Consider the following 27,273-nt stretch of genomic DNA (forward strand, 5'->3'; position numbering starts at 1 on the left):
CCAGAGAAGAAGAAGAATCATATTGGTATTTGGTAAGCGCTTACTATGTGCAGAGCTCTGAGCCCAGTCAAGAAGAAGAATCATGTTGGTATTTGGTAAGCACTTAGTAGGCGCAGAGCACTGTTCTAAGCGCTGGGGGAGATCCAAGGTCATCAGGTTGTCCCCCGTGGGGCTCACAGTCTTCATCCCCGTTTTGCAGGTGACGGAACTGAGACCCAGAGAAGAAGAATCATCTTGGTATTGGGTAAGCGCTTACTATGTGCACAGCACTGAGCCCACAGAAGAAGAATAATCATGTTGGTATTTGATAAGCGCTTGCTATGTGCAGAGCACTGTTCTAAGCGCCGGGGGAGATCCAGGGTCATCAGGTTGCCCCACATGAGGCTCTCAATCTTCATCCCCATTTTGCAGATGAGGGAACTGAGGCCCAGACAAGAAGAAGAATCATGTTGGTATTTGGTAAGCGCTTGCTATGTGCAGAGCACTGTTCTAAGCGCTGGGAGAGATAGAGGGTCATCAGGTTGCGCCACGTGAGGCTCACAGTCTTCATCCCCATTTTATAGATGCGGGAACTGAGGCCCAGAGAAGTGAAGGGACTCGCCCACAGTCACACAGCTGAAAAGTGGCGGATCTGGGATTCGAACCCATGACCTCTGACTCCCCAGCCCGGGCTCTTTCCCCTGAGCCACACTTTGAGAGGCAGCGCCCTGGCAAGAGCCCGGGCTGGGGAGTCAGAGGTCGTGGGTTCTGATTCCACCTCTGCCCCTTGTCAGCCGTGTGACTTGGGGCAAGCCACTTCTTCTCTGGGCCTCAGTTCCCTCATCTAAAAATGGGGACGAAGACTGTGCGCCCCACCGTGAGACCACCCGATTACCTCATCTCAACCCCAGCACTTAGAACAGTACTTGGCACGAGAAGCAGCACGGCTCAGTGAAAAGAGCCTGGGCTTGGGAGTCAGAGGCCGTGGATTTTAATCCCGGCTCTGCCACTTGTCTGCCGTGTGACCTTGGGCAAGTCACTTAACTTCTCTGCGCTCAGCTCTTCTGTAAAATGGAGATTGAGACTGTGAGCCCCATGTGGGACAACCTGATTACCTTGTACCTACCCCAGAGGTTAGAACAGTGCTTGGCACGTAATAAGTGCTTAACAAATACCACCGTTATCATTATTATTACATAGTGCATGCTAAACAAATATCATAATAATGACGATTATTACTAAAGCGTCCATGTAGATACAAGTCAATCAAGTTTGTCTCAGTCACTGTCCCGCATGGGGCTCCCGGTCTCCATCCCCTTTTTCCAGATGAGGTCACTGAGGCCCAAAGAAGTGAAGGGATTTAGGGACTTGCCCGAGGTCCCAAGGGGGACAAGTGATAGAGTTGGCATTAGAAGTCACGACGTTCTGACTTCCAGGCCCGGGCTCTAGCCACCAGGCCGTGCGGCTTAAAAAAGGGTATATCTGAAGAGGGTGTGGAAGAAAATGGGAACCAGTAAGGCAGGAGGCTCTCTGAGCGGAAGCAGCAACCCACGCTCATCAGAGGTTAGAAATCCACTGAAGCAGCGTGGCTCAATGGAAAGAGTCTGGGCTCGGGAGTCAGAGTTCATGGGTTCGAATTCCGACTCTGCCACTCGTCAGCTGTGTGACTGGGGGCAAGTCACTTCACTTCTCTGTGCCTCAGTTCCCTCATCTGTAAAATGGGGATTAATTGTGAGTCTCACGTGGGACAACCTGATTACCCTGTATCTACCCCAGCTCTTAGAACAGTGCTTTGCACATAGTAAGCGCTTAACAAATACCAACATTATTATATGTATAAATAAATACATATATATAAACACATATTTACTAGTGGGTCAGGGGCATAGGGTGCTATGGTCCAGTGAAAGCCTACTTCCTCATTAGTGGATTTCTTATATTGTGTGTGTGTCTGTGTGTGTGTATAGATAGATGGACTGTACCTGACGTATATGTGATTCCTTATATATAATTTAAGAACAAGTACATCAGTCGTATTTATTGAGCACTTATTGTGTGCAGAAGACTATACGAAGCACTTGGGAGAGTATAATAGAACAATAAACAGACATATTCCGGGCCCACAATGAGCTTACGGTCTATACACATTTGTAGCTCTTTATAGATAGGGAATGTATCTGTTTATTGTTATATTGTAGTTTCCCAAGCGCTTAGTACAGTGCTCTGCACACAGAAAGTGCTCAATAAATACAACTGAATGAATATATAAGAAATTCACTCTTTATAAGTATTATAACTACATATATAAGAAATCCACTAATCCATATGTATACATATACACAAATCGTGTGTATATCAAGAGGTCTCCCTCTCCAGTGGTAAATTGTAAGACCACTGAGGGCAGGAATCATGGCTACTCATTTTACTTCACTCTCTCAAACACACCTAATATAGTGCTCCACTTGATTGATTCCAGGAGAACTGGCCGGCCTACACGCAAGGGAGATACCTGCATTTCGGCAGAATGACGCCCTTGAGGACTTATCAATGAAGGCAACTTCTTTGTCACGGGCCGGACGACACAACGGTGAGGTCATCCTATGGATATTTTAAATACGTTTTTATGGTTTAGGGAGTGTCTCTTCTCAGTCCCCTCGACCGGCATATGAGGAATGTGATGAGGTGCTCATTCTCCTGTCATGTTATTCTGGAGCCATGTAGAATAATATAATTATGACACACGTACCATTGGGAGGAAATAGCCCAATTTCAGCCGAATTTCTAGGGTTTCTCTGGACGTGTCCCCTGACTTTTCCTCTCCCCTCACCCTCGGGTCCTATTCCCCTTTACTTGGGAGCGCTCGATAAATGTGATCGAATGAGTGAACGCCATCACGAGTCGCTGATGTCTGCCGTCTGCTGCCATCTGGCACCACCTTCTACCGGCGTTTTTGCCAGGACCGCGCTATTGTCACCTCCCCAGACACTCCCTCCTGCTCAAGCTAAATGGCAGCAGGGAGCGGCAGCCGGGTTTAGTGTGGGAGAGCAGCGATGGCCAGTGTTGATACGGTCTCTCCGAGCTGACCCTCCAGCTGGGAATTCGAGTTTCTGGCGCAGCCAGAAATGTATCGGAGAAGTCTCGTCCGTGTCCAGGTGTCCAGTGCAGCCTTAAGGCCGGCCGTGATAGTAGAGGTGGAGATTGTCGCTGCTGCCGAAGCAGTGGACACTTCATCCTTTTTTTCATCGGGGATGTCAACAGGCATCTGCTCCAGCTCCTGCTGTCGCTATCGCCACAGAGGTCGAGAGATGGGATGGAGAGATCCCCCCTTTACCTCTCCGCAGCTAAAGCCTCATTTTCCCCTTTTCCCTCTGCTCCTCCACCTCTCCCTTCCCATCCCCACAGCACTGTACTCGTCCGCTCAACTGTATATATTTTCGTTACCCTATTTATTTTGTTAATGAATTGTACATCGCCTTGATTCTATTTAGTTGCCATTGTTTTTACGAGATGTTCTTCCCCTTGACGCTGTTTAGTGCCATTGTTCTTGTCTGTCCGTCTCCCCCAATTAGACCGTAAGCCCGTCAAACGGCAGGGACTGTCTCTATCTGTTGCCGACTTGTTCATCCCAAGCGCTTAGTACAGTGCTCTGCACATAGTAAGTGCTCAATAAATACTATTGAATGAATGAATGAATGGTGCTTTGCACGTAGTCAGCGCTTAATAAATGCCATCATCATTATTATTATTATTAGGCCTGCTGGTGGCAAAAGGGACAACACCTCGCCCCAGTCAAACCGTCTTTTCGACTAGCCCTGTGACCACAAGCCTAGGGCAACATTCCTGTCTTGGCTGCTATTGTCTGAGGTCCTGGTCAGACAGAATTTCCTTGCTGCTGTTTACTTTCCTAGTTGAGGAGGAACATTGTATTCCAACTCTGGCTACTAGGACATCCTTGAGTAACGCACGTCTTTGTGTCTCAATATGGAAGAGGTTCGGGGATGAGGTGGGGCTGGCGGCGGGGCGGGGGAAATTACTTAATGAAAGGCCCAAGAACAGCACTGCGTCATTTGGGAGCAGTGATCTCATTGGGAACTTTGGTCAGAGGGACTCTTCCTCACTGCCCCACCCTTCCTCGGATTTAAAAGCCAATGTCACTGCCAGGCTGCTTTCTCAAACATCTACTCTCAGGAGAGCCAAAGGTCTTACTCATAGAGGGTGGAGTCTTATTACTGGAAGGGGAACTAGAGCAAATTGAAATAATTATAGCCATTTAAATGAAGTAAAAATAAGGGGGAGTATGTATTAAGATGAACACCGGAGAAGGAGATAGGAACTGGAGGAACAAGCAGCTAATGTGTGGTTCGCAGTCATGCACTCCATATCCATTTCTTAATACAGTGTCCGTGGTGAGGGTTTTTTTTTGGTAGAAGGAAGTTAAGTTTTTTGTCTCATGAGACGTTTCAAAAATGTTTGGGGCGTTTCATTTGTGTCACGTCCTTCATGTTTGGATTGGAAACAATTGTGTAGGTTGTACTCATTAGTGGATCGATTTTACTTTGCATTCTTTGCAGGTTGTGGAGGGACCTGTGAGCTCAAAATGGAAGCATCTAATTGGAATTTTGAAGCAAGAGATCTGGCACTTTATTTTAGCAAGACCGTAACCCAAGGGGTATTGACGTTTCTTTCACCAGCGTTTGTTTCTTCTCATAAATAAATGGACTGGATGTGCGTTCCTCATGACCTCAAATTTTATATATGTATAGGGACTCTTTTGGACTTAGAAACTTTGAGGGTGACGGTTAACTACTGTGTGATGATCTTATAAGGCAGTTTTTCCATAGGGAAGCCCAAGGTTGTTCTCTTTTTCGCCTCAGCTCGGGACAAATTTCAGTTAGTGAAATATTTCAAAACAGCTTCAGATCAGATAACATCAGATTTCTGTTAACAAATACTCTAAAACCCCTACGATGCCAATCAGGAATAATAATAATAATGTTGGTATTTGTTAAGCGCTTACCAGGTTCCGAGCACTGTTCTAAGCGCTGGGGGAGATACAGGGTGATCAGGTTGTCCCACGTGGGGCTCACCCACTTTTAATCCCTATTTTACAGATGAGGGAACTGAGGCACAGAGAAGTTAAGTGACTTGCCCACAGTCACCCAGCTGACAAGTGGCAGAGGCGGGAGTCGAACTCATGACCTCTGACTCCGAAGCCCAGGCTCTTTCCACTGAGCCACGCTGCTTCTCCTCCTAATGTCTATAAACTCTCCTTTCAGGCAGTGAGGCTTTAGGAGCAGCATGGCCTAGTGGGAGTCAGAAGGACCTGGGTTTTAATCCTGGATCCACCAGGTATCTGCTGCATGACCTTGGTTCAAGTCACTTAACTTCTCTGTGCCTCAGTTCCCTCATCTATAGCACGGGGATTAAGACTGTGAACCCTACTGGGACAGCGACTCTGTCCAACCTGATTATCTCGTTTAGAAAGTGCCCGGCACATAGTAAGCGCTTAACAAATGCCAGACTGTAAGCCCGTCACTGGGCAGGGACTGTCTCTATCTGTTGCCGAATTGTACATTCCAAGCGCTTAATACAGTGCTCTGCACATGGTAAGCACTCGATAAATACTATTGAATGAAGAATAATTATCTGTGGTGTTAAATCCAGTGTTTCAATCCCTCCCATACTGCGTAGCATGTACATTTTTCCCCTTACTTCAGTATTGCCTTTGTTATCCACAGTTCCTTTCCCTCTTTTCTTTCCCTTCCTCTCTTCTTCCTCCTGTCTTCTTCCTCTTCCCTCCTACTTGGCCCTGCCTTCCTTATGGTTCCTCCCTCATTAGACCCTCCCCTCCCCTCATCCAAGGTGACTAAAACTTCAGTCACTTGAGTCGTAAGAAAGGCATCCAATTTCTGGTTTCTGTACATTAGGATGATTGGTTGCTGCTTTCTTTTATAGGGATGGAGGGGGTTTTTTTCCTTCCCTCTGTATGGTTTCCTTTTTAGGGGGCTCCTCACAGGAAAGTCTTGGGTATCCATTCTACTCTGTGACCCCGGTGTCAGCCATGATGTGATGCAGTGAGCACTGCTTCAGTACCCGTGGGCTGATCAGAGAAGCAGCGTGGCTCAGTGGGAAGAGCCCGGGCTTGGGACTCAGGGGTCATGGGTCCGAATCCCGGCTCCGCCACTTGTCAGCTGTGTGACTTTGGGCAAATCACTTCACTTCTCTGTGCCTCAGTTACCTCATCTGTAAAATGGGGATTAAGACTGTGAGCCCCACATGGGACAACCTGCTTACCTTGTATCCCCCTAGCGCTTAGAACAGTGCTTGGCACATAGTAAGCGCTTAACAAATGCTGTCATTATTAGTATTATTGACTATGTTCCAGGACCTCGTGGTTTATCACCTGATGTTATATACGGTACAAGGGAGAAGCAACGTGGCCTAGTGGATTGAGCGTGGGCCCGAGCATCAGAAGGATCTAGATTCTAATCTCAGTTCCACCACTTGTCTGCTCTGTGAGCTTGGGCAAGTCACTTTGCTTTTTTGCACCTCAGTTATCTCGTCTATAAAATGGGAATTAAGACTGTAAACCCCATGTGGGACAGAGACTGGGCTCATCCTGATTAGCTTGCATCTACCCCAGGGCTTAGTACAGTGCCTGGCACCTAGTAAGTGCCTAAGAAATACCATAAAGCGGGGGGGAAGGGGAGCAGGGCATTGGTGAAACAGGTCAGATGTGACATCTGCTGCAAATCCAGCAGCGTGGCTCAGTGGAAAGAGCACGGGCTGGGGACTCAGAGGTCATGGGTTCAAATCCCAGCTCCGTCTACTGTCAGCTGTGTGACTTTGGGCCAGTCACTTAACTTCTCTGTGCCTCAGTTCCCTCAACTGTAAAATGGGGATGAACACTGTGAGCCCCACGTGGGACAACCTGATGACCTTGTATCCTCCCCAGCACTTAGAACAGTGCTTTGCACATAGTAAGAGCTTAACAAATGCCATCATTATTATTATTATTATCCAAGGCTTACAGAAAATGGATGTCGGAATATTGCACTCATTTTATAGACCTTTGGTTAATCCAGCTTTCGATAGTATGTTAGTGTCACGTCCTGCCACTTTCTTTAACTCACACTACCAGGGTGTATCTTTATGCCCTAGGAGGTATCGAACTCTAGATTCATGTTTGGGTGATCAGAATAGTCCTAGTGCTATTCGATTAACTTTTAGGATAACCAACTCACCTGGGCACTCTCTTAGAGTCCCCAATTATTTTCAATAGCGTAATTGGAATGGGCCATCATGATTACTCTGAAGATCCTAGAGCTGAGAGGGGCTTTGAAAAATTATCGAATGCTTCTCCTCACCTCCAGACAGAAGATGTAGAAGGGTCTTATAGTCACCGTAAAGCCTCTGAGGTTAGTTCAATGTCGTTACAGGTTATGGTGTGTTAGAAATAACAAAAGTCTCATAAAAGGCATACTTATGCAGGTAGGTCCTGGGGCCGTTTTGAAAAGTCACAAATTATGAAACGGCACCTTTTGTCTGAGAGCCCAAAATCATTTCAGAAAAGTAATTAAACTTAATAACTCCCACACTGAAATAATCATTATTTTTAAGGGTGAATAAACTAAGACTTTTTGCCCAAAGTCCTAGTAAATCAGCAATAGAATTGGGAATATAATGAGAAAAATCCTGATTTATAGTCCCCTTTTAATTATACTTCCTAGATCAGAATGATCATAAAAATGAGATATTTGGTTGGTAGAAACACATGATTAATGAGCACAGGAGTCTCATTACTTCATATGGAGTAAGAACCGACCCTAAGCTGAAACACAGCTAGTCGTGGCTTTTTGGGTGGAGAAAAAAAAGGGGGAACTTTAATTAAATCAGATGCAGCTTCTCGGGGAGTTGTTTTAAGAGAGGAGATCAGCCATGAAACTAGGGCTGCAGCAGTTCCAAAATAACAAGTAATGAGCCCTATTACCTAATGGGGTAGAACAAGGTTTACTAAAAAGAGTTTAGTGAGGGCACAACAGTTTGCCAATGTAAATTTGTATTATTTTTGTGTCAGGATTCGCCTCCCTGCCCCGCTCTTAACCACCGTCATCTTTGTCATCCTCCGTTTCTTTTGTCAGCAGGATGTTTAGTACTGTCCTAGACATTGGGAGTAGAAAGTAAAAGTAGAAGATGTGATCTCTGTCCCTGACACATTTACGAGCTAATGGGTCTGTGCATTCTCCCTGAGTGAGGTGCAGTGCTGATGACAGGACTTCTGTGGAGACTCTTCCCAGTCACCTCTTTTAATTGTTTTCAAGAACAGTCCGAGTATGGCTAGAATCCCCAAGCAGGAAGCAGTATGGCGGGAAGTCCTCAGGTTGGCTCCTTGAAACAAGCAAGCCCAGAGACTTTCCAGAGGTACACCTGTTCTCCCTCCCGCTCTGTCGTTCCAAGCTTTCCAGATCATTTTTCAAAATCTTGAACCAGCTGTCCTGGCCCTGCTCTTCCCAGGAACGCTTACCACATAAAGCAATCCCCACAACTTTTCCAGGTATCTGACCTCAGAGGATTTCAGAAGTCTCTGGGCTCACCAGCTACCTGGTGATGCCAAATCAATCAATCAGGCAATCAATCAGTGATATTTATTGAGTGCTTACTGTGGGCAGGGCCCTGGGCTAAATGCTTGGGAGTGTATAGCACAACAATATAACATTATAACATTATTCAATAGTATTTATTGAGCACTTACTATGTGCAGAGCACTGTACTAAGCGCTTGGAATGAACAAGTCGGCAACAGATAGAGACGGTCCCTGCCGTTTGACGGGCTTACGGTCTAATCGGGGGAGACGGACAGACGAGAACGATGGCGATAAATAGAGTCGAGGGGAAGAACATCTCGTAAAAACCGATGGCAACTAAATAGAATCGAGGCGATGTACAATTCATTAATAAAATAAATAGGGTAACGGAAATATATACAGTTGAGCGGACGAGTACAGTGCTGTGGGGATGGGAAGGGAGAGGTGGAGGAGCAGAGGGAAAGGGGGAAAAGAGGGTTTAGCTGCAGAGAGGTAAAGGGGGGGGTGGTAGAGGGAGTAGAGGGAGAAGAGGAGTTCAGTCTGGGAAGGCCTCTTGGAGGAGGTGAGTTTTAAGTAGGGTATTGAAGAGGGGAAGAGAATCAGTTTGGCGGAGGTGAGGAGGGAGGGCTTTCCAGGACCGATGGAGGACGTGATCCAGGGGTCGACGGCGGGATAGGCGAGACCGAGGGACGGTGAGGAGGTGGGCGGCGGAGGAGCGGAGCGTGCGGGCTGGGTGGTAGAAAGAGAGAAGGGAGGAGAGGTAGGAAGGGGCAAAGTGATGGAGAGCCTCGAAGCCTAGAGTGAGGAGTTTTTGTTTGGAGCGGAGGTCGATAGGCAACCACTGGAGTTGTTTAAGAAGGGGAGTGACATGCCCGGATCGTTTCTGCGGGAAGATGAGCCGGGCAGCGGAGTGAAGAATAGACCGGAGCGGGGCGAGAGAGGAGGAAGGGAGGTCAGAGAGAAGGCTGACACAGTAGTCTAGCCGGGATATAACGAGAGCCCGTAGCAGTAAGGTAGCCGTTTGGGTGGAGAGGAAAGGGCGGATCTTGGCGATATCGTAGAGGTGAAACCGGCAGGTCTCGGTAACGGATAGGATGCGTGGGGTGAACGAGAGGGACGAGTCAAGGATGACACCGAGATTGCGGGCCTGCGGGACGGGAAGGATGGTCGTGCCATCCACGGTGATAGAGAAGTCTGGGAGCGGACCGGGTTCGGGAGGGAAGATGAGGAGCTCAGTCTTGCTCATGTCGAGTTTTAGGTGGCGGGCCGACATCCAGGTGGAGACGTCCCGGAGGCGGGAGGAGATGCGAGCCTGAAGGGAGGGGGAGAGGACAGGGGCGGAGATGTAGATCTGCGTGTCATCTGCGTAGAGATGGTAGTCAAAGCCGTGAGAGCGAATGAGTTCACCGAGGGAGTGAGTGTAAATGGAGAACGGAATAGGGCCAAGAACTGACCCTTGAGGAACTCCAACAGTAATGGGTAACATTACCCATTACCCAGGTAATGGGTAACATTACCTACCCATATCCCCACCCCACCCTCTACTCTTCCCCCTCCCCACCATTCTCCTCCCCTCGCACTGTCCTCATTTGTGTCTATTATTTATTACCCTATTTAATGTGATGTACATCCCCTTGATTCTATTTATCGTGATAATGTTGTCTTGTTTTTGTTTTGTTCTGTTTTGCTGTCTGTCTCCCCCAGTTAGACTGTGAGCCCATCACTGGGCAGGGATTATCTCTATCTGTTGCCGAATTGTACATTCCGAGCGCTTAGTACAGTGCTCTGCGCATAGTAAGCGTTCAATAAATACTATTGAATGAATGAATGAACAAGCTTACAGCCTAGAGGGGGAGATGGACATTAATATAAATATATAAATTATGGGAGATGGACACCAATATAAATGCATAAATTATGGATATGTGTGGGGGTGCTGTGTTTGTGCTGTGGGGTTGGTAAATAAAGGGAGGAAGTCAAGACGATGCAGAAGGGAGTGGAAAATGAGAAAATGACACCTTAGGAAAGGCCTCTTGGAGGAAATGTGCCTTCAGTAAGGTTTTGAAGGTGGGGAGAGTAATCGTCTGTCAGATATGAAAAGGGAGGGTGTTCTAGGCCAGAGGCAGGATGTGGGCGTGAGGTCGGCGGCTAGAGAGACGAGCTCAAAGTATAGCGAGTAGGTTGGCATTAGAAGAACGAAGTGTGTGGGCTGGGTTGTAGTAGGACAGTAGTGAGGTGAAGTAGGAAGTGGTGAAGGGGATTGAGTGCTTTAAAGTAGATGATAACCTTGCAGACCACCAGAAAACACCAACCTTGTTCGAGTAGAACTCCCTATGTTTCAGGAATTCTGGGAGGATAACAGAATGGACAACTATATCTGTGGGCTGGCCATTTTATATTCTTATTTACAAGTCTGTCCCAAACTGTTATTAAGATCTACCACTCGATCTATGACACTAGATAAACCCTACAGTGAACCTACCTAAAGTGTCTGAATTTCTTCATCTCAAAGACAAAGCTTCATGTTGATCTACTTTCAGAGACACTGAATGGTATATCAAGTTAATGATTTGGATAAAACAATACACTTTATTCCGGTCAATATGATTAATTTCCATAACAAGAAATATTAGTATAATCATAATTGGCATTGGAGGACACTCTAGAAGTTAAAATAATACTGTCTAAGATGAATTTGAAGTTAACCTTTAACCCTTGAAGAAATTTTCAAACTGTTGCTCTTAAAGTTATTTATCGATACTGCAAGTATACTGGAACATAAATGGATGATTAGAGAAGCAGCAAGATCTCGTAGAAAAAGCACAGGCCTGGGAGTCAGAGGACCTGAGTTCTGATCTTGGCACCACCACTTGCCTGCTGTGTGACCTTGAGCGAGTCACTTAACTTATCTATGCCTCAGTTTCATCATCTGTAAAAGAGGGATTCAATACCTGTTCTCCCTCCCCTTTAGACCGTGAGATCCATGTGGAGCAAGGACTGAGCCTGACCTGATTATCCTTTATTTACCCCAGTGCTTAGTACAGTGCTTTTTACACGATGAGTGGTAACAGATTCCACAGATAGCACACAGTAAGCGCTTAACAAATACCATTATCTTTATTATTTAGAGCCCCTAAATTTAGAAACACTTATCTGTTTGGTCCCCTGGACCATTAGAGAATTGGCAGTTCATGCCTTCTCTGGTTAGAAGTTGTTTTTAGGTCTTTCAAGTGTTTCTAATTTGCTTAACAGGGATCTTCGTGGTCTAAGATTTACCCTTGTAGTGGGTCATTTTTATAACATTTCTGCCACATGCAAAGCCAGCTTATGGGTTATCTCTAGGAATCTGCAGACAGAGGCAGGGACTGTGTTCTGACAGCCTGCCCTCTGGCAGGTTAAGGTGTTCACAGGTGTTTGGAGCCCTGCTAGTGTCAGTAATAAGGATGCCTAAGACGCCTTATAAGGGTGCGTTATTAAGAGCACCAAATTGGGGAGGAACGGTGATTTATTAATGAATTCCTCAGGATATCTAAGCCGTGAAACTGCTATTAGGATTAAAAAAAAAAGATTGGGCTTTAGGGAGGAATCTGTCTATCATTTTGAAAGCAAAATGCCCACTGGCACAACATAGTTGTACTTTCTCAGTGGGTGATGTAAAGTTCAGATCTATTCCCAAATAGCTGGCCAAACAACAATTGAGAAACAAATCTGATGATGCCTAGTATTTGCTGTGAAAGAAGACCTTTTATCCTTACTAATGGGATAGATAACTTTAAATCAAGTGCTTTAGCAAGGTGTGCTGACAGTGCAGATCAGAAGATGCAATGGGTGCAAAAAAGTCTATGCAGTGGAAGCAGGAGGAGAGTCGTAGAAGAGCTGTATAAAAAGCACTATGACAAATGACAGTAGATAAGCTTTTTAAAATTTAAAAATCTGCACTCGTTCTGGTAGGGTGTCTAGAGAGTTTTCTTGGTAAAAATACGGAAGTGGTTTACCATTGCTTCCTTCCATGCAGTAAACCTGAGTCCCTGCCCTCGGCTCTCTCCCACGCCGCTGCTGCCCAGCACAGGTGAGTTTTGACTTGTAGCAGATGGCCTTCCTCTCGCGAGCCACTGCCCAAGCTAGCAATGGAATTGGTAATAATAATAATAATAATAATAATGTTGGTATTTGTTAAGCGCTTACTATGTGCAGAGCACTGTTCTAAGCGCTGAGGTAGATACAGGGTAATCAGGTTGTCCCATGTGAGGCTCACAGTTAATCCCCATTTTACAGATGAGGGAACTGAGGCACAGAGAAGTTAAGTGACTTGCCCACAGTCACACAGCTGACAAGTGGCAGATCTGGGATTCGAACCCATGACCTCTGACTCCCAAGCCCGGGCTCTTTCCACTGAGCCACGCTGCTTCTCTGCTTGACTGGAACACTGGAGCAAGTTTCTAAGGAAGGTTTGGAGTCATCAACCCTGAAGAGGGTAAGAAAATAAAGGGAACTACCTATCAAAGGACCAGAGGGTAGACCGGAAATCCCTCCAGGTCCCTTCCAGCTCAGTGGGAAAGAGAGACGGTGAGGTGGAGGGGAGAAGGAGAAACAGAGGCAGGGGAGAAAGAGTACGTTGTCCTTTGGTTCAAAAATGACACTCCCGATAGCCATGCCACATCATATAAATATATAGATCTTTCTCAAATATATCCATATGTTTATATATCTACAGCTCTCTCTCTCTCTCTCTCTCTCTCTTTATATATGTATATCTGAATACATATAGATATATCTATAAGAGAAAGATATTGTTGTAGTAGTTACTTGACCACTTGCCTACGAGGGGAAATAACTGCCATAAGGAGAAAAAACATAAAGAAAATGAAGATAAGTAAAAACAGAAAAGATGTCAAACAAGTCTGAGGGACTATGGCCGCAGACAGAAATGAAGGGGAAAATACTCTTACTATGTGCCAGGGGCTACACTAAGTGCAGGGGTAGATATCAATCAATTAATCAATGGTATTTATTGAGCACTTATGTGCAGAGCACTAAACTAAGCACTTGGGAGAGTACAGTACAGCAGGAATGGAGGACACATTCCCTTATCATTAACGAGCTTACGGTGTAGAGGGGACACAAGCTAAAATAAATCAATAGTAAATACAAGCTCATCAGGCTGGACACAGTCCATGTCCCATATAAGACTCAGTCTTAATCCCCCTTTCACAGATGAGGGATGCCTCACTCCTCCAGCTCCACAGTCACATTTAGTTCCAAAAATTGCAGCATTTATTTGGGCAGACACTTGGCCTAAAAGAGCCTGGGTTTATTGACTCTAAAAGAGCAAGCACAATTAAATTATCCATTGGGGAGGGAAAAACCTACACAGAGGATATAAATTAAATCCATATGAAAGAGCCAAAGACACCTATTGTCCATTGGTAACTGAAGTCCTGAAATGTTAGAGGTTTCTCTTTGAAGCTTTCCCTGTAATCACCTGCACTAATAGAGTGTCATACTGAGGTTTGTCTCTCTTGTAACATGCTAATGGAATAAGGATCAGATGGAATTCAGATGGAAGAGTAAATTCTCTTACTTTCCTTCGTGAAACCAAAAGGTAAACATTTGAGTATCATATGTATATTGAACACAAGAGTAGGCTCTTGGGAACCATGCAAAAGAAGTAAAAAAAAAAAAGTGGTTTCTTCCCTCAAGTAGCTTATAATAATAAAAATGGTATTTGTTAAGTGCTTATTATGTGCCTGGCAGTGTACTAAGTGCAGGGGTGGATACAAGCAAATTGAGTTGGACACAGTCTCTGTCCCTTGTGGGACTCAGAGTCTTAATCCCCATTTCACAGATGAGGTAACAGAGGCAGAGAGAAGGAAAATGATTTGCCCAAGATCACACAGCAGACAAGCGGTGGAGCTGGGATTAGAACCCCTGACCTTCTGACTCCTAGGCTTGTGCTCTTTCCACTAGGCCACACTCCTTTCCAGCTTATAGTCGGGCAGTGTCAAATCATCAAACAGTAGGAAAGGTAAAGGGCATAAATAATGAGGGATTGAAAACAGAAGGAGCCAATTCATAAATGAACACATGAGTATTAAGGTGATTGACATCGCGACTAGGAAGATGGTGATAATTTCACAGGTGGCTTCTATTTTTAATGTGAAGATTTTTGTATTTTAAGGAAAAATTTGAAAATGATTTCTATGGACTCGATTTCAAATCCTAAATAACCCTCCAGTAGCATAGTTTGAAAGAGGCAGAAAGTCTGGTTCTAGGATCCAATTTCTGTTCCAGTGAATGACTTTGGTCAAGACATGTAGCTTAAATTTTTTGAACTTCAGTATTTACTTTTTGGGATGCTGTGAAGCACAAGGGTTTTGAGATTGTTTTATGAAAGGTTCCAAATTAAGTGCAAATTATAATTATTTTTACCCATAAAGCACCCTGCGTGTATTTAGAAAGAAATATATTTAGAAGATTACTGAAAGGGCAGATAAGGCAGAAACGGTGTGGTCTAGTGTAAAGAATACCAGCCTGAGAGTCAGAGGACCTGGGTTCTAATCCCCAAACTGCCATTTGTTTTCTGTGTGACCCTGGTCAATCCACTTAACTTCTCTGTGCCTGTTTTCTCATCCATAAAATGAGGATTCATTACCTGTTCTTTCTCCCCCTTAGTCTGTGAGCCCCATGTGGGACAGAGTCTGTGTCTGACCTGATTATCTTATGTCTTTCCCAGTGCTTAGTACAGTGTCTGGCATGATGTGAGTGCTTAACAAATACAGTTATCATGTCAAACATTTTGATGCAATACATCATGTTCAAGATGGTGTAATAAGAATATTCTATTTTATAAAATATGATGGCCTTAAAGCAAAACTGTTTCCTAGTAAATCATTACATTTACAGGGGCTGGGGCCTGTAAATTCAGACTGTAAAGGAGATCAGAGAGATCTGCTATTGCACACCATTCCTTCTTTAGAAACAAGGCATTGTGTTCCCCCAGAATGGAGATGGAAAAGGAAATATATAAAGTCAATCACCGATTTGTCTTGAAATGTCATGGAAACCATCAGATGGGAGCTCTCCTACATCAGCTCTCTCATCCTTCCCAGCCGTTACTTAAGAGGAGGTCTCCTATGTGCTTTTAGAATGTACATCATCTTCCCCTCCCATCTTCAACCAATCAATAGTATTTATTGAGCGCTGACTATGTGCAGAACACTGTACTAAGCACTTGGGAGAGTACAACAGTCAGTACACGTTCCCTACCCACAACTTCAACTTCACATTTCAACTGATCCTAGCCACACCCCCTGCCCTCTATCATTAAGAGAAGCAGCGTGGCTCAGCGGAAAGAGGCCGGGCTTGGGAGTCAGAGGTCATGGGTTCGAATCCTGGCTCTGCCACTTGTCAGCTGTGTGACCGTGGGCAAGTCACTTAACTTCTCTGTGCCTGTTACCTCATCTATAAAATGGGGATTAAGACTGTGAGCCTCACGTGGGACAACCGGATTACCCTGTATCTATCCCAGCGCTTAGAACAGTGTTTTGCACATAGTAAGAGCTTCACAAATACCAACATTATTATTATTACCACCAAATATGCTCCCAACTCCCTTATACTACAGTAATGTGTGTCCCCTTTATGGCACTGTACCCTTTAACTTTCGCCTATTTCCTTACTCACATTCCTGTCCATACTTCTGGGAAGGATTGTATACGCACCCTCCCTCCACTTCCTATCTGCCATCTTTTTGACCCACTTGCACTCTTCGAGGTCACCAGTGACCTCCTCCTCCTCCTTGCCAAAAGTAATGGACTCCACTCTGCCTTAATCCTCCTTGTCCTCTTGGTTGCCCTTGATACCACGGACCAGTCCCTTCTCCTGGCAACTGGGCTGGTGGTTGGTGCAGCTCATCTTGTGCTCTCTCATCCCTTGAAGTCGAACACTTTGCTCCTCTAATGCTAACCTTCTCACTCTACCTCGATCTCATCTATCTCGCCGTCGACCTCTCACCCACGTCCTGCCTCTGGCCTGGAACAGCCTCCCTCGTATCAGGCAGACAGTTACTCTCCCCACCTTCATAGCCTTACTGAAGGCACATCTCCTCTAAGAGGCCTTTCCTGACTATGACCTCCTTTCCTTTTCTCGGATTTGCTCCCTTTATTCATCCCCCCTCCCAGCCCCACAGCACTCTCGTACATATCTATAATTTAATTACATTAATATCTGTCTTCCCCTCTAGACTGTAAACTCACTGAGGGCCGGGAATGTGTCGGTTTATTGTTACATTGTACTCTCCCAAGCGCTGAGTACAGTGCTTTGCACACAGTAAGCTCTCAGTAAGTACGATTGATTGAATGAACGAATGAAGTTCCTGCTGGGTTGTGGATACTTTTTAAAGAACATGGGTACTGTACGATTTTCTTATTTCAGCCCCCAAATGGGACTGGGATAGAATCTTGAATAATTGAGGATCCCTTAAACGGTAAGCTCTCTTATCTCTGCCCCCTTAGAATAGAAAGCATCTACCATAACACTTATGAGAAACTCAGCCTAAAAGGCAACTTTGGAAACGTCTGTGAAACAAAGGTGTACAGGGAAGCAGAATGGCCTAGTGGAAAGAGCATGGGGCCGGGAGTCAGAAGGACAGAATCTCGGCTAGGCCACTTGTCGGCTGTGTGACCTTGGACAGGTCACCTCTTTTCTCTGTGCCTCAGTTTCCTCATCTGTAAAGGACCGTGAGTCCCACATGGGACAGTGACTGTGTCCAACCCAATTATCTTGTAACTACCCCAGCGCTTAATACAGTGCCTGGCACACAGTATGCATTTAACAAATACCACAATTATTATTGATTATTATTATTATCATTCCCATCCCGAGACGTACCGAACACTTCGATGTTTGTTTCCAGGAGCGGTCCTGTGAAGAAAAATGACAGTTCCAGATAAACATGTCAGAGAGAATGCTCCATAATTGTTCTTTCCTTGCCTCAGAGAGGAGAGCCAAAATGTCACCTTGCTAATGTCAAACTGTTGGTCTCAAGATCTAAATTAGGAGAAGAAGCAATTAAGACAAGTGAGTGAGTGTTCTCAAGTTCCTGAAATAGCCCTCACGAGTATAAACCATTTCACTCTGCTGCTTTAGTTCCCAACGTAGGAGTACTGAGGGTGCTGGTTAATTCTTTATTAAAACGTACAAAGATAAAGCCATTACAAAAATATTCAGCTAGGCATTTTTGCTTAATTGATTAAAATCATCCCTCTTTTTTTAGGCACAGTAAAGCCCAAGTGTTTCATATGAGACTTATAAAATATGTTCAGTAATTGTTCGTATTTTAATTTCAAACAACGTAACATGCCCCAAGTACAAAACGTAATCCCTGCGGTACTTCTTGGGTTTCATCAAATACATATTCTGTTGTATTAACTGTCTCAGCATTCTTCATATCCCCCACCTTTTCCCTTGGATCTGGGGTGCTGGGGAGGGGGTGTCTATCTCTTCTCAGTTTATCCTCACCCACCCAGAGGACAACTTCTGTTCTAACATGGGAGCTCTCCTTCATTAGCTATTCTAAGATGACTATTTTTTGGAACCATTTATCATGATCCCAGCCTCTAAGGTTGACTTTAAGGTTTCCATATGATTGACCCAGAGCCACTCAGGCTTTCCTGCGTCTGCTGACCCTGCTCAGACCACCAAAGTCCAGAAGGTGGATGACGGGTGGAGGGCCTTGCCGCAACCAGCAACATTAGCCATTTGAAAGATACACACGTGCGTGTGGGCTCGCCGGAAAAATACCGTGGCTGCAAAAGCACAACTTACTGTTTCCCTGCCATATTATACCAAATTGCAATGAAGAATACTAAGACCAAGCACGGGCCTGGCAGTCAGAAGAACCTGGCTTCTAATCTCAGTTCTGCCATTTATCTGCTGAGTGACCTTGGGCAAGTCACCTCACTTCTCTGTGCCTCAGTTACCTCATCTGTAAAATGTGATTAAGACTGTGAGCCCCATGTGGGACAAGGACTGTGTCCAACTCAATTATCTTCTCTCTACCCCAGCTCTTAGAACAGAACCTGGCACACAGCGAGAGCTTTACAAATACCGCAATTGTCATTATTATTATTATTATTATGATCTGCCTGCTAAATCAGATATAAAGATCATTAAGAGATGGGCCACATAACCTACCATTAGTTTCACCTTATGAAGAAAAGCCCGTGACTAGAGTCACTTAGAAATAAGAATTACAACTCTAGTAATGATAATGTGGAGAGGAAAATTAAATAAGAGATGAAGAAATGATAGTGATATAACCATTCAGTTTACAGTACCTAGGAGAGTGTTCCCAAGTCTGAGGGTGCTCTCATTCTGCTCACTGATTAATGTTGAGAAGGTGAGAATATGTGAAGAAAACTTAGAGAAGCAAGAGAGGGAGAGAGAAGAGAAAAGAGATAAAGCCTGGCCCTTCTGGTTCTTTCTTTCCATAAACTTAGAAGGCTTGTTTATTTCCCCTGTTTTATTGGAAAGGAAGGAAAATATCGATTGAGTGCCAGATGCAGAACTCACACAGTGTGAGTGATGTATGAGTTTTGCAGAAAGATGACAGAATCAATAATGCATTTTTTCTTTTAGATGAAGGTTTAAAGTGCTTCCTTCATAATAACACAAAAATGAACATTAAAATAAAGGACATCAGTAACGTTGACTGAAATCTAACTCAGAAAGGGAAAGCGCTCAGAAATTAGCCCTGTTAAAGAGACTGACATAGTCTCTGTTTTAGATCCATGTTAGTTTTCTGTATTCTAATGTAATCAACTCCTTACAATATCCTTCCAGTCATTCTCATATTACTGATAATAAATAGCCTCCAAATGGTATTGCGTCATTGGGATGGATTTTCTGTCAAACGTATGAAAGAGGTAATCTGTTACACAATTTCAAATGGTTCCATTGAGCTTTTCTTTTCACTATCTGTTCTTACCTCTCTCTATCTTCTCAAAGTTTTCTTCTCACACACTTTTGCTCCCTCAACATCAATCAATGAACAGAATTTATTGAGCAGCCTCTATCTCTGGTGAGCATCACTACTTAATCAGCTTTGTCTCACCGGCATAGTGGTATACAGAGTCAAAACAACTTGAGTGTGCTTTCGGTTAACTCCTTAAGGACTGATAGGAAGCGGACAGAACCTCCATTCTCCGTACCATAGTAATAATAATAATTATTATTGTTTTGTGTACCTCCACTAGCGGTTTCCTGCCCAGCCTGTTCTGTCCCTGTGTCGCCCACGTGGGATCCTCGCTTCGGTTCTGCGAAGCAGCTGGTGGCTTGCTGGACCCTGGGAGGATGGGGTTGTGGCCAACTACAGGGGCAGGTCCGTGGTCCTTTCCTCTCCCTACCCCTCACCACACACACATCAGGCTTGACATTTCTCTCTCTCCACCTTCAAAAAATAGAAATAAAAAATGAGACCTGGTCGTTCCAGACACCTCTCACAGCAAGCAGCAGTGTGTGGCTGTTAGGGGGCCATGGATAGCGATGTGTGGGAGCCTAGGTACAGGGTAAGGGAGCCAATTAAGGTCCTAGGAACCATGGAGAAGGGATGTGTGTATGGGTGTGTATGTTTGGTTTTTATTTTCAGAAAGATTTTGAAGCTTGGAAGAGTGGTGGTCTGGGGGATTTTAAGGAAGAAGGAGTTAGAGTCTTAGGGGAGAGATACGTCACAATGAGATGATGCAGTCATGTCACACTCTGTGTCGTCACCACACAGTGGTCCACGTGACATCATTCATGCGGTTGTATTTATTGAGCACTTACTGTGTGCAGAACACTGTAATAAGTGCTTGTCTTATGCTGTCGAGTCATCTCTGACCCATAGCTATGCCATGGACACATCTCTCCCAGAACACCCCACCTCCATCTGCATTCATTCTGGTAGGGTATTCATAGAATTTTCTTGGTAAAAATATGCAAGTGGCTTACCATTGCCTCCTGACGCACAGTAAACTTGAGTCTCCGCCCTTGACTCTCTCCCATGCCGCTATTGCCCAGCACAGGTGAGTTTTGACTTGTAGCAGATTGCCTTCCACTCGCTAGCCACTGCCCAAGCTACGATTGGAATAGATATCCTTCTGCTTGACTCTCCCTCCCCTAGTCGAGACTGATAGAGTACTGGAAACTCTCCAGGTGTGACCCTGAGAGGGGAATAAGTGCTTGGGGGAGTACAATATAACAATAAACGGACACATTCCCTGCTCACAACAAGCTTACACTTTAGAGGGAGCTTACAGTCTTGTGTCATAGGTCCCCAAAGTGCCGGGGGGAACTGAAACACAAATGAGACCAGGCGTGCCCTGTCCTCAAGCATGATCTTTACAACTTGTCTGGATTGGGTGCTTCATGAATATAAAAAAGACAAGAATGTTTAGAACCTGTGAAAGATATGTTCCCTTCTCCCTTGAAGATTTAGAGTGCAACTCTGCACTAAAGTGAAATGGAAAACTTGGGCTATTATCTGGTGAATCAGACCAACGTAGACAGCCAATCGGGATAATTAAGATTAAAAAAAATATTTCTTTCATAACTGATAAATTCTTGAATTATCAAGAATTATCAAGAATTAACACTTCTTGAATTATCCTTAATTAGTCTCATCTCTTTACTTCATCTGGCCATGTAGAAGCATCCTGAATAATGTAAAATGCTAGACACTTAAGTGAAGCTACCAGCTCGTTTCATGGAGGTCACCAACTATTGCAGAAAAATTAGACCCTTTCAGTCACTGTCAACCAATTGTCAGATGAATTTGAACTGCATCGCACTACAGTTGTGTTATAGAGTCTTGATACCTTGGAGCCAATCTTTCTTTATATCTTCTAAAATTGAAAGTCCCTTTTTATTACACTGCATTCTAATGCCGTTACCACCGACATGTCCAAAATCAAACAAAATACACAATGTAGATTTGGAATGCAAATACTTTGTGGTACAATTATTTTACTCTTTCTTTCTTTTTTAAACTATATTGCTGAATATCTCACTTTGTCCACTTTGACCCAAAAGTGGTCTACCACTCTGATATTTTACAAGAAGATGCATTAGTTATCTGTTTGCTTGTCAGATACAGGGACTTTTTTAAAATCACTTTTTTTGATCTTCAGCTAAAGAGTAAGGATGAATTTGATTTTCCAGTATGCTTTTATGGATCTATAACAAAACCTCTAAAAATAAACATCAATCACTTTAGCTTTGACATATGAGTTCCATTAATATCTTCAGTGACAGCGCAATTGACGATCAAACTATAGGAGAAAAGATTGCTAGATTGTACTGATATATGACAATATAGAGTCTTGCCGTGCCAGCTGGAATTGGCACTGCAGAAGCCTAAACAGCAGGCTTTCTGAAAGCGGAATTTTGATAGAGATTGACATGTGTATCTACCAGGACAGGTGAGCTCTAGGAATAGTGTTTACTGAGCACCAACTGGGTGCAGTGCACTGTACTAAATTAATGATAATTTCACCCCCTGAAACGTTTCCTACCTTTGATTTAGAGAAGCAGCGTGGCTCAGTGGAAAGAGCGCGGGCTTTGGAGTCAGAGATCATGGGTTCGAATCCCGGCTCTGCCACTTGTCAGCTGTGTGACCGTGGGCAAGTCACTTAACTTCTCTGTGCCTCAGTTGCCTCATCTGTAAAATGGGGATTAAGACTGTGAGCCCCACGTGGGACAACCTGATCCCCTTGTGTCTACCCCAACACTTAGAACAGTGCTCTGCACATAGTAAGCGCTTCACAAATACCAACATCATTATTATTATTATTTCCTCCTACAACTCACCCCGCACACTTTGCTCCTTTAACATCAACCTACTCACTGTGCCTCGACCTTTTCTAACTCTCTGCCGATTCCTAACCCACATCCTCCTTCTGGCCAGGAGTTCTCTCCCCCTTCATAAGTGACAGCCCAGTCCTTTCCCTACTTTCAAAGCCCTCCTAAAATCACATCTGTTCCACAAAGCCTTCCCTGACTTGCCCAAGATCACACACATGGCAGAAAACTGGCGGAGCTAGGATTAGAACCCAAGTCCTTCTGCCTCCGGACCTGTGTTCTAACCACTAGAACACACTGCCTCTCTATTCTGCTTATGCCCCATCCTGTGATACAAGCCCATTTTAAAAAGATTCCCACTTGGAAAATACATTTCAACCTCCAAGGGTTTTTCTGAAGAATTTTCTTGCGTGGCCATTTCTTGGAGCTCAGTATAAAAATGATAAATTGACCTTCCAGTACTGTAACTGATTGATTTAAATAAAAGTACCTTCTGGCAGAAGGCTCAAGTTCTGGTAATTGCAAAATTTTATAAAATTTAGGTAAAATGCAAGAAATAGCAAAAATCAATAATTGTTAATGGTCAGAATTATTTTAGAGGCTCAGTAAGGACCAATGGAATTTTGATTATCACCTGTTCAAACATTAAACATTAAAGCATTAACATTAGAATCAGCGTGGCTTAGTGGAAAGAGCCCAGGCTTGGGAGTCAGAGGTCATGGTTTCTAATCCCGGCTCTGCCGCTTGTCAGCTGTGTGACCGTGGGCAAGTCACTTAACTTCTCTGTGCCTCAGTTACCTCATCTATAAAATGGGGATTAAGACTGTGAGCCTCACGTGGGACAACCGGTTTACCCTGTATCTACCCTTGTGCTTAGAAGAGTGCTTGGCACATAGTAAGCGCTTAACAAATACCAACATTATTATTATTATTATTAAAAATATCAATAAGCCCAAACCCCTACTCCTCCTAAAATGTAATAGCCATAGTGTGTGCATCATCTTAGCCCCAAATTGGAAATTGAGAAGCTTTATTGTTTCAAAGGAGGAATTGCTCCATAGAAGACATGTGATCCCACCCATAGTAGCTATTTCCTCTATCAGTAACTTCTATTTCCTCTATCAGTAACTTATTTTAATGTCCGTCTCTGCCTGGAAACGGTACGCTCCTTGTGAGCGGGGATCACAACTCTGTTGTATCGTACTTTCCCAAGCACCTAGTACGGTGCTTTGCGCACCGTAAGCACTCAATAAATACCTTTGATTGAGGAGTTTGTTCCCTGTGGAAAGAATCATGGCCTAGCAGATAGAACACAGGCCTAGGAATCAGAAGGACCTGGGTTCTAATCCCAGCTCTGCCACTTGTCTGTTGTGTGACCTCGGGCAAGTCGCTTAATTTCTCTGTGCCTCAGTTACCTCATCTGTAAAATGGGGATTAAGACTGTGAAACATGTGGGACAGGGACTGAGTGCAACCTGATTATCTTGTGTCTTGTGCATGGCAAATAGTAAATGCTTAACAAATACTATTTTTTTTAAAAAAAGGCATAGTCCTGGGAGTCAGGAGACCTGGGTTCTAATCCTGGCTCTGCCACTTGCCTGCTTCTTGGAAGGTCACTGTACCTCAGTTTAATCATCTGTGAAATGGGTTAAATATCCATTTTTCCTCTTGCATAGAGAAAGAACCTTGTGTGGGACAAGGACTATTTCTGATTTGATTGTATTTTACTTACTACAGTGCTTGGCATCGAACCAGCACTTTCATTATTATTATTATTATGCCACAATTATTATTATTATTACTACTATGCCAAGCCTCTTCCCAGGAACAGAAGTATCGATATTTTCTATCAATAGGTTGTTTACTCTGTTTTTGTCCCGTATGGACCAGCTTTGACTTTCCAGTTCATTTACATCATTTAATTTCATTTTCTGGATGATTTCCTGATTTTGTTTACATTTAAATCAGCCATGGTGAACTTAAAAAAATAAATAGATCTTTCCATTTTGAATGTTTGCAGCCATTAGCCTGAATTTGAACTAAAGGGATTGTGGGGGATAGGAAATGGCTCCTTGACCTTGGCTTTCCTGAAAAATGGCTGGGGTGGCGATGGGTGGGTGGGGACACCAAACGGAGAAAGTCGGACGTCACAGCCCACTCACCGCTAGCTGTCGGACCCCCGAGTCTGTGTGGCTAGTTGAAATTCTGATCCACCTTTTGGGATTTGAAAAAAGCAAATCTTATGCCTTCTTTGGATTTAAATATATCTCATCTTTATGCCTCACACTCTGTGCATATGGGCCCTGTAGACTATAAGCTCATTGTGGGCAGGGAATGTGTCTGTTATGTTGTTGTATCATCCTCTCCCAAGGGCCTAGTACAGTGCTCTGCGCACAGTAAGCTCTCAATAAATATCATCGATTGATTGATTGACTGAGCTAGAGACTTGGGACCAGCACCAGAGCCGGTGGCTAGTGGTGGCTAGCGTGGGATCTGGGGCAAATGTTGGAAGGGGAATCAGGGCTGGAGAACGTTTATGCCCTGAGTGTTTTGTTTGTGACATATGGGCCTCAGCGCTGATTGCTAAGAATATATAGGGAAAATCCAAATAGAACATGTTCTCTTAAGGGTGGGGGCTAACCCCTTGGAAAAATAATAGTAATAATTATGGTACTTGTTAAGCGCTTTCTAAGTGCCAAGCACTGTTCTAACCACTGGGGTAGGTACAAGTTAATCAGGGTTAGACACAGTCCCTGTCCCACATGGGGCTCACAGTCTTAATCCACATTTCACAGATGAAGCTACTGAGGCCCAGGTCATATGTTTGCATGACTGTCAACTCCATTCAGCCATGACAGAATTAGGATGAATTTGTAAATTAATTCCAATCTATAAGGTTTTGTTATAATTTAAAAATGGATTGGGGGGGGGCAGGTAAAACATCAAAATAAATCATGGTAAACACTAAAAATCCACTCATCATTTGAGTGCCTATTTCCATTCTAGGAGCCAGCTACTTTACTGTATTATTTTTTGCCCTCCTTACTAGTTCTTCATCCTGAGATTTCCTCTCATTCTGTTGTACTCTGAGAAAGATAACGTAGAGGTTTTATTTTTTTTTCCAAAGTCTCAAGTGTCATATCCTCAAAATCTTCAGGTGCAATTTTACCCCGGACTTACAGATCTTTATCTGTCAAACCACCCTCCAGTCTCTGGTTCTTTTCTTATCCCTGGGTTTCTTGCTACCTCTTAATAGCTGACTTATCTCTTTACTTTCTTGTCCTGTTGGAGTTGATGGGGCCATAGTTTAAGGGGTATCGGCTGCTGTCTGTGTTCAAAAGCTTGTTTCAGACAAGGAGTTTTTCTACTGAAATGTTTCTTGCGGTTCTTTTTTATAGATTCCAATCCAATTTGCTCAGTTCTGCTACAGGGCATGCTTTCACCACATGTCTTGGATAGAGTGTGATTAGGGTGTTGGGGAAATGTTCTTCCCATAATGGACACTGGGCTCGGGAAGGGCTTGTGTGAATTTTTGCTTGCTATATCAGGAATAGAGCCCTCTAGACTGTAAACCCGGTGTGGGCAGGGATTGTCTCTCTTTGTGGCTGAATTGTACTTTCCAAGTGCTTAATCCAGTGCTCTGCCCACAGTACGTGCTCAATAAATATGATTGAATTCATTCAGTAGTATTTGAGTGCTTACTATGTGCAGAGCACTGTATTAAGCGCTTGGAAAGTACAATTCCACAACAGTTAGGGACAATCCCTGCCCACAACGGGCTCATGGTACAGAAAAGGTGGTAGACATGATTCCTGCCTACAAGGGAGTAACAGTCTATTGGGGCACTGGGGACAGATATTAAAATAAATTGCAGATGGGGGAAATGGAGAGGATAAGTATATGTACATAAGTGCTGTGGGGCTGGGGGTGGGATGAATATCAAGTGCTTAAGGTTGAACAGATTCAAGTGCACAGGCATGATCCATAATTTATTTTGACGTCAGCCTGCAGACTATAAGCTCCTTGTGGTCTGGGATCATGCCTACCAACTCTGTTTTATTGTACTTTCCCAAACACTTAGTACAATGTTCTGCAAGCAGTAAGCACTCAATACCACTGATAGACTGGCGATGCAGATGGGAGGGTTAATGTGGGAGATGGGGGCTTAGGCAGGGAGGGCCTCTGGGGAGAGATGTGATCTTTAGGAGGGCTTGGAAGGTGGGGAGAGCGGTGGACTGTCGAAAATGAAGCGGGGAGGGAGTTTCAGGTCAGAGGGAATGTGAGTGTGGAAGAAAAACTTCACAGACTCTGTGTTGCGTTTACAAGGGTGTGTTGGAGAAAAGTTTATTTCTATTAGCACTTCTTCCAGCACTTCCAGTACTGCAGTTTCCCCTGCTAGTCAAGACCACCTCAACTTCAAGCAATCCAGAATTTCTTTATATCCCATTGGTACAACATTCGTAATGATCAGAAGAATACAATATAAGGGAAATACTTTAGGATAGAAAGCAGTAAGTCCCTTGGGTGTTTTCCGTTCAGCGCCGGACCTGCTTTGCTGTAGGTGATCTGATACTACTGATAAGCAGGGCCAGGGGTCTTGATTAGGTCGGGGGATAGTTTCATCTCGTTTAGGATATGTCGTAATGTGCTTGGCTCAGGTCAAGCTTGACTACTCGATTTGAGTCAATCAAATAACAAAGCTATTTGAGTCAATCGAACAGCTGGCTTGAGCAAACCAAGTCATCAGGTACACCCCGAGTGGTCGAACAGACCTAAGCCTGAAGCAACTTGGAGGGGAAAGGTCAGAGAAAAAGGGGGACAGATGCAAGGCCTTGACCGTTGTGCTTCCACATGGGAAGGGTCAAGCAGCGAGAC

The 27,273-nt window shown here is 44.3% G+C and overlaps 1 protein-coding gene and 1 non-coding gene across 5 annotated transcripts in view; one reads left to right on the forward strand and one right to left on the reverse strand.

Annotated features, from left to right (window-relative positions):
* The window catches only part of IDS (iduronate 2-sulfatase), a 62,951-nt gene that overhangs the window by 728 nt on the left and 34,950 nt on the right, over window positions 1-27,273 (forward strand). For 3 of the 4 annotated variants that reach the window (XM_029067927.2, XM_029067924.1, XM_039912408.1), the window contains exon 2: window positions 2,456-2,566. In XM_029067927.2, coding sequence (XP_028923760.1) covers window positions 2,456-2,566 — 111 coding nt within the window. Of the gene's footprint in view, window positions 1-212; window positions 245-2,455; window positions 2,567-27,273 lie in introns of those variants that run through there. The other variant, XM_029067926.1, reaches the window with a different exon arrangement.
* LOC114813005 lies at window positions 20,636-20,773 on the reverse strand. Its single transcript, XR_003760616.1, has one exon. It is a non-coding gene; the product is annotated as a small nucleolar RNA SNORA7 (small nucleolar RNA).

This window comes from Ornithorhynchus anatinus, chromosome 6 (genome assembly GCF_004115215.2).
Source record: "Ornithorhynchus anatinus isolate Pmale09 chromosome 6, mOrnAna1.pri.v4, whole genome shotgun sequence".
NCBI lineage: Eukaryota > Metazoa > Chordata > Mammalia > Monotremata > Ornithorhynchidae > Ornithorhynchus > Ornithorhynchus anatinus.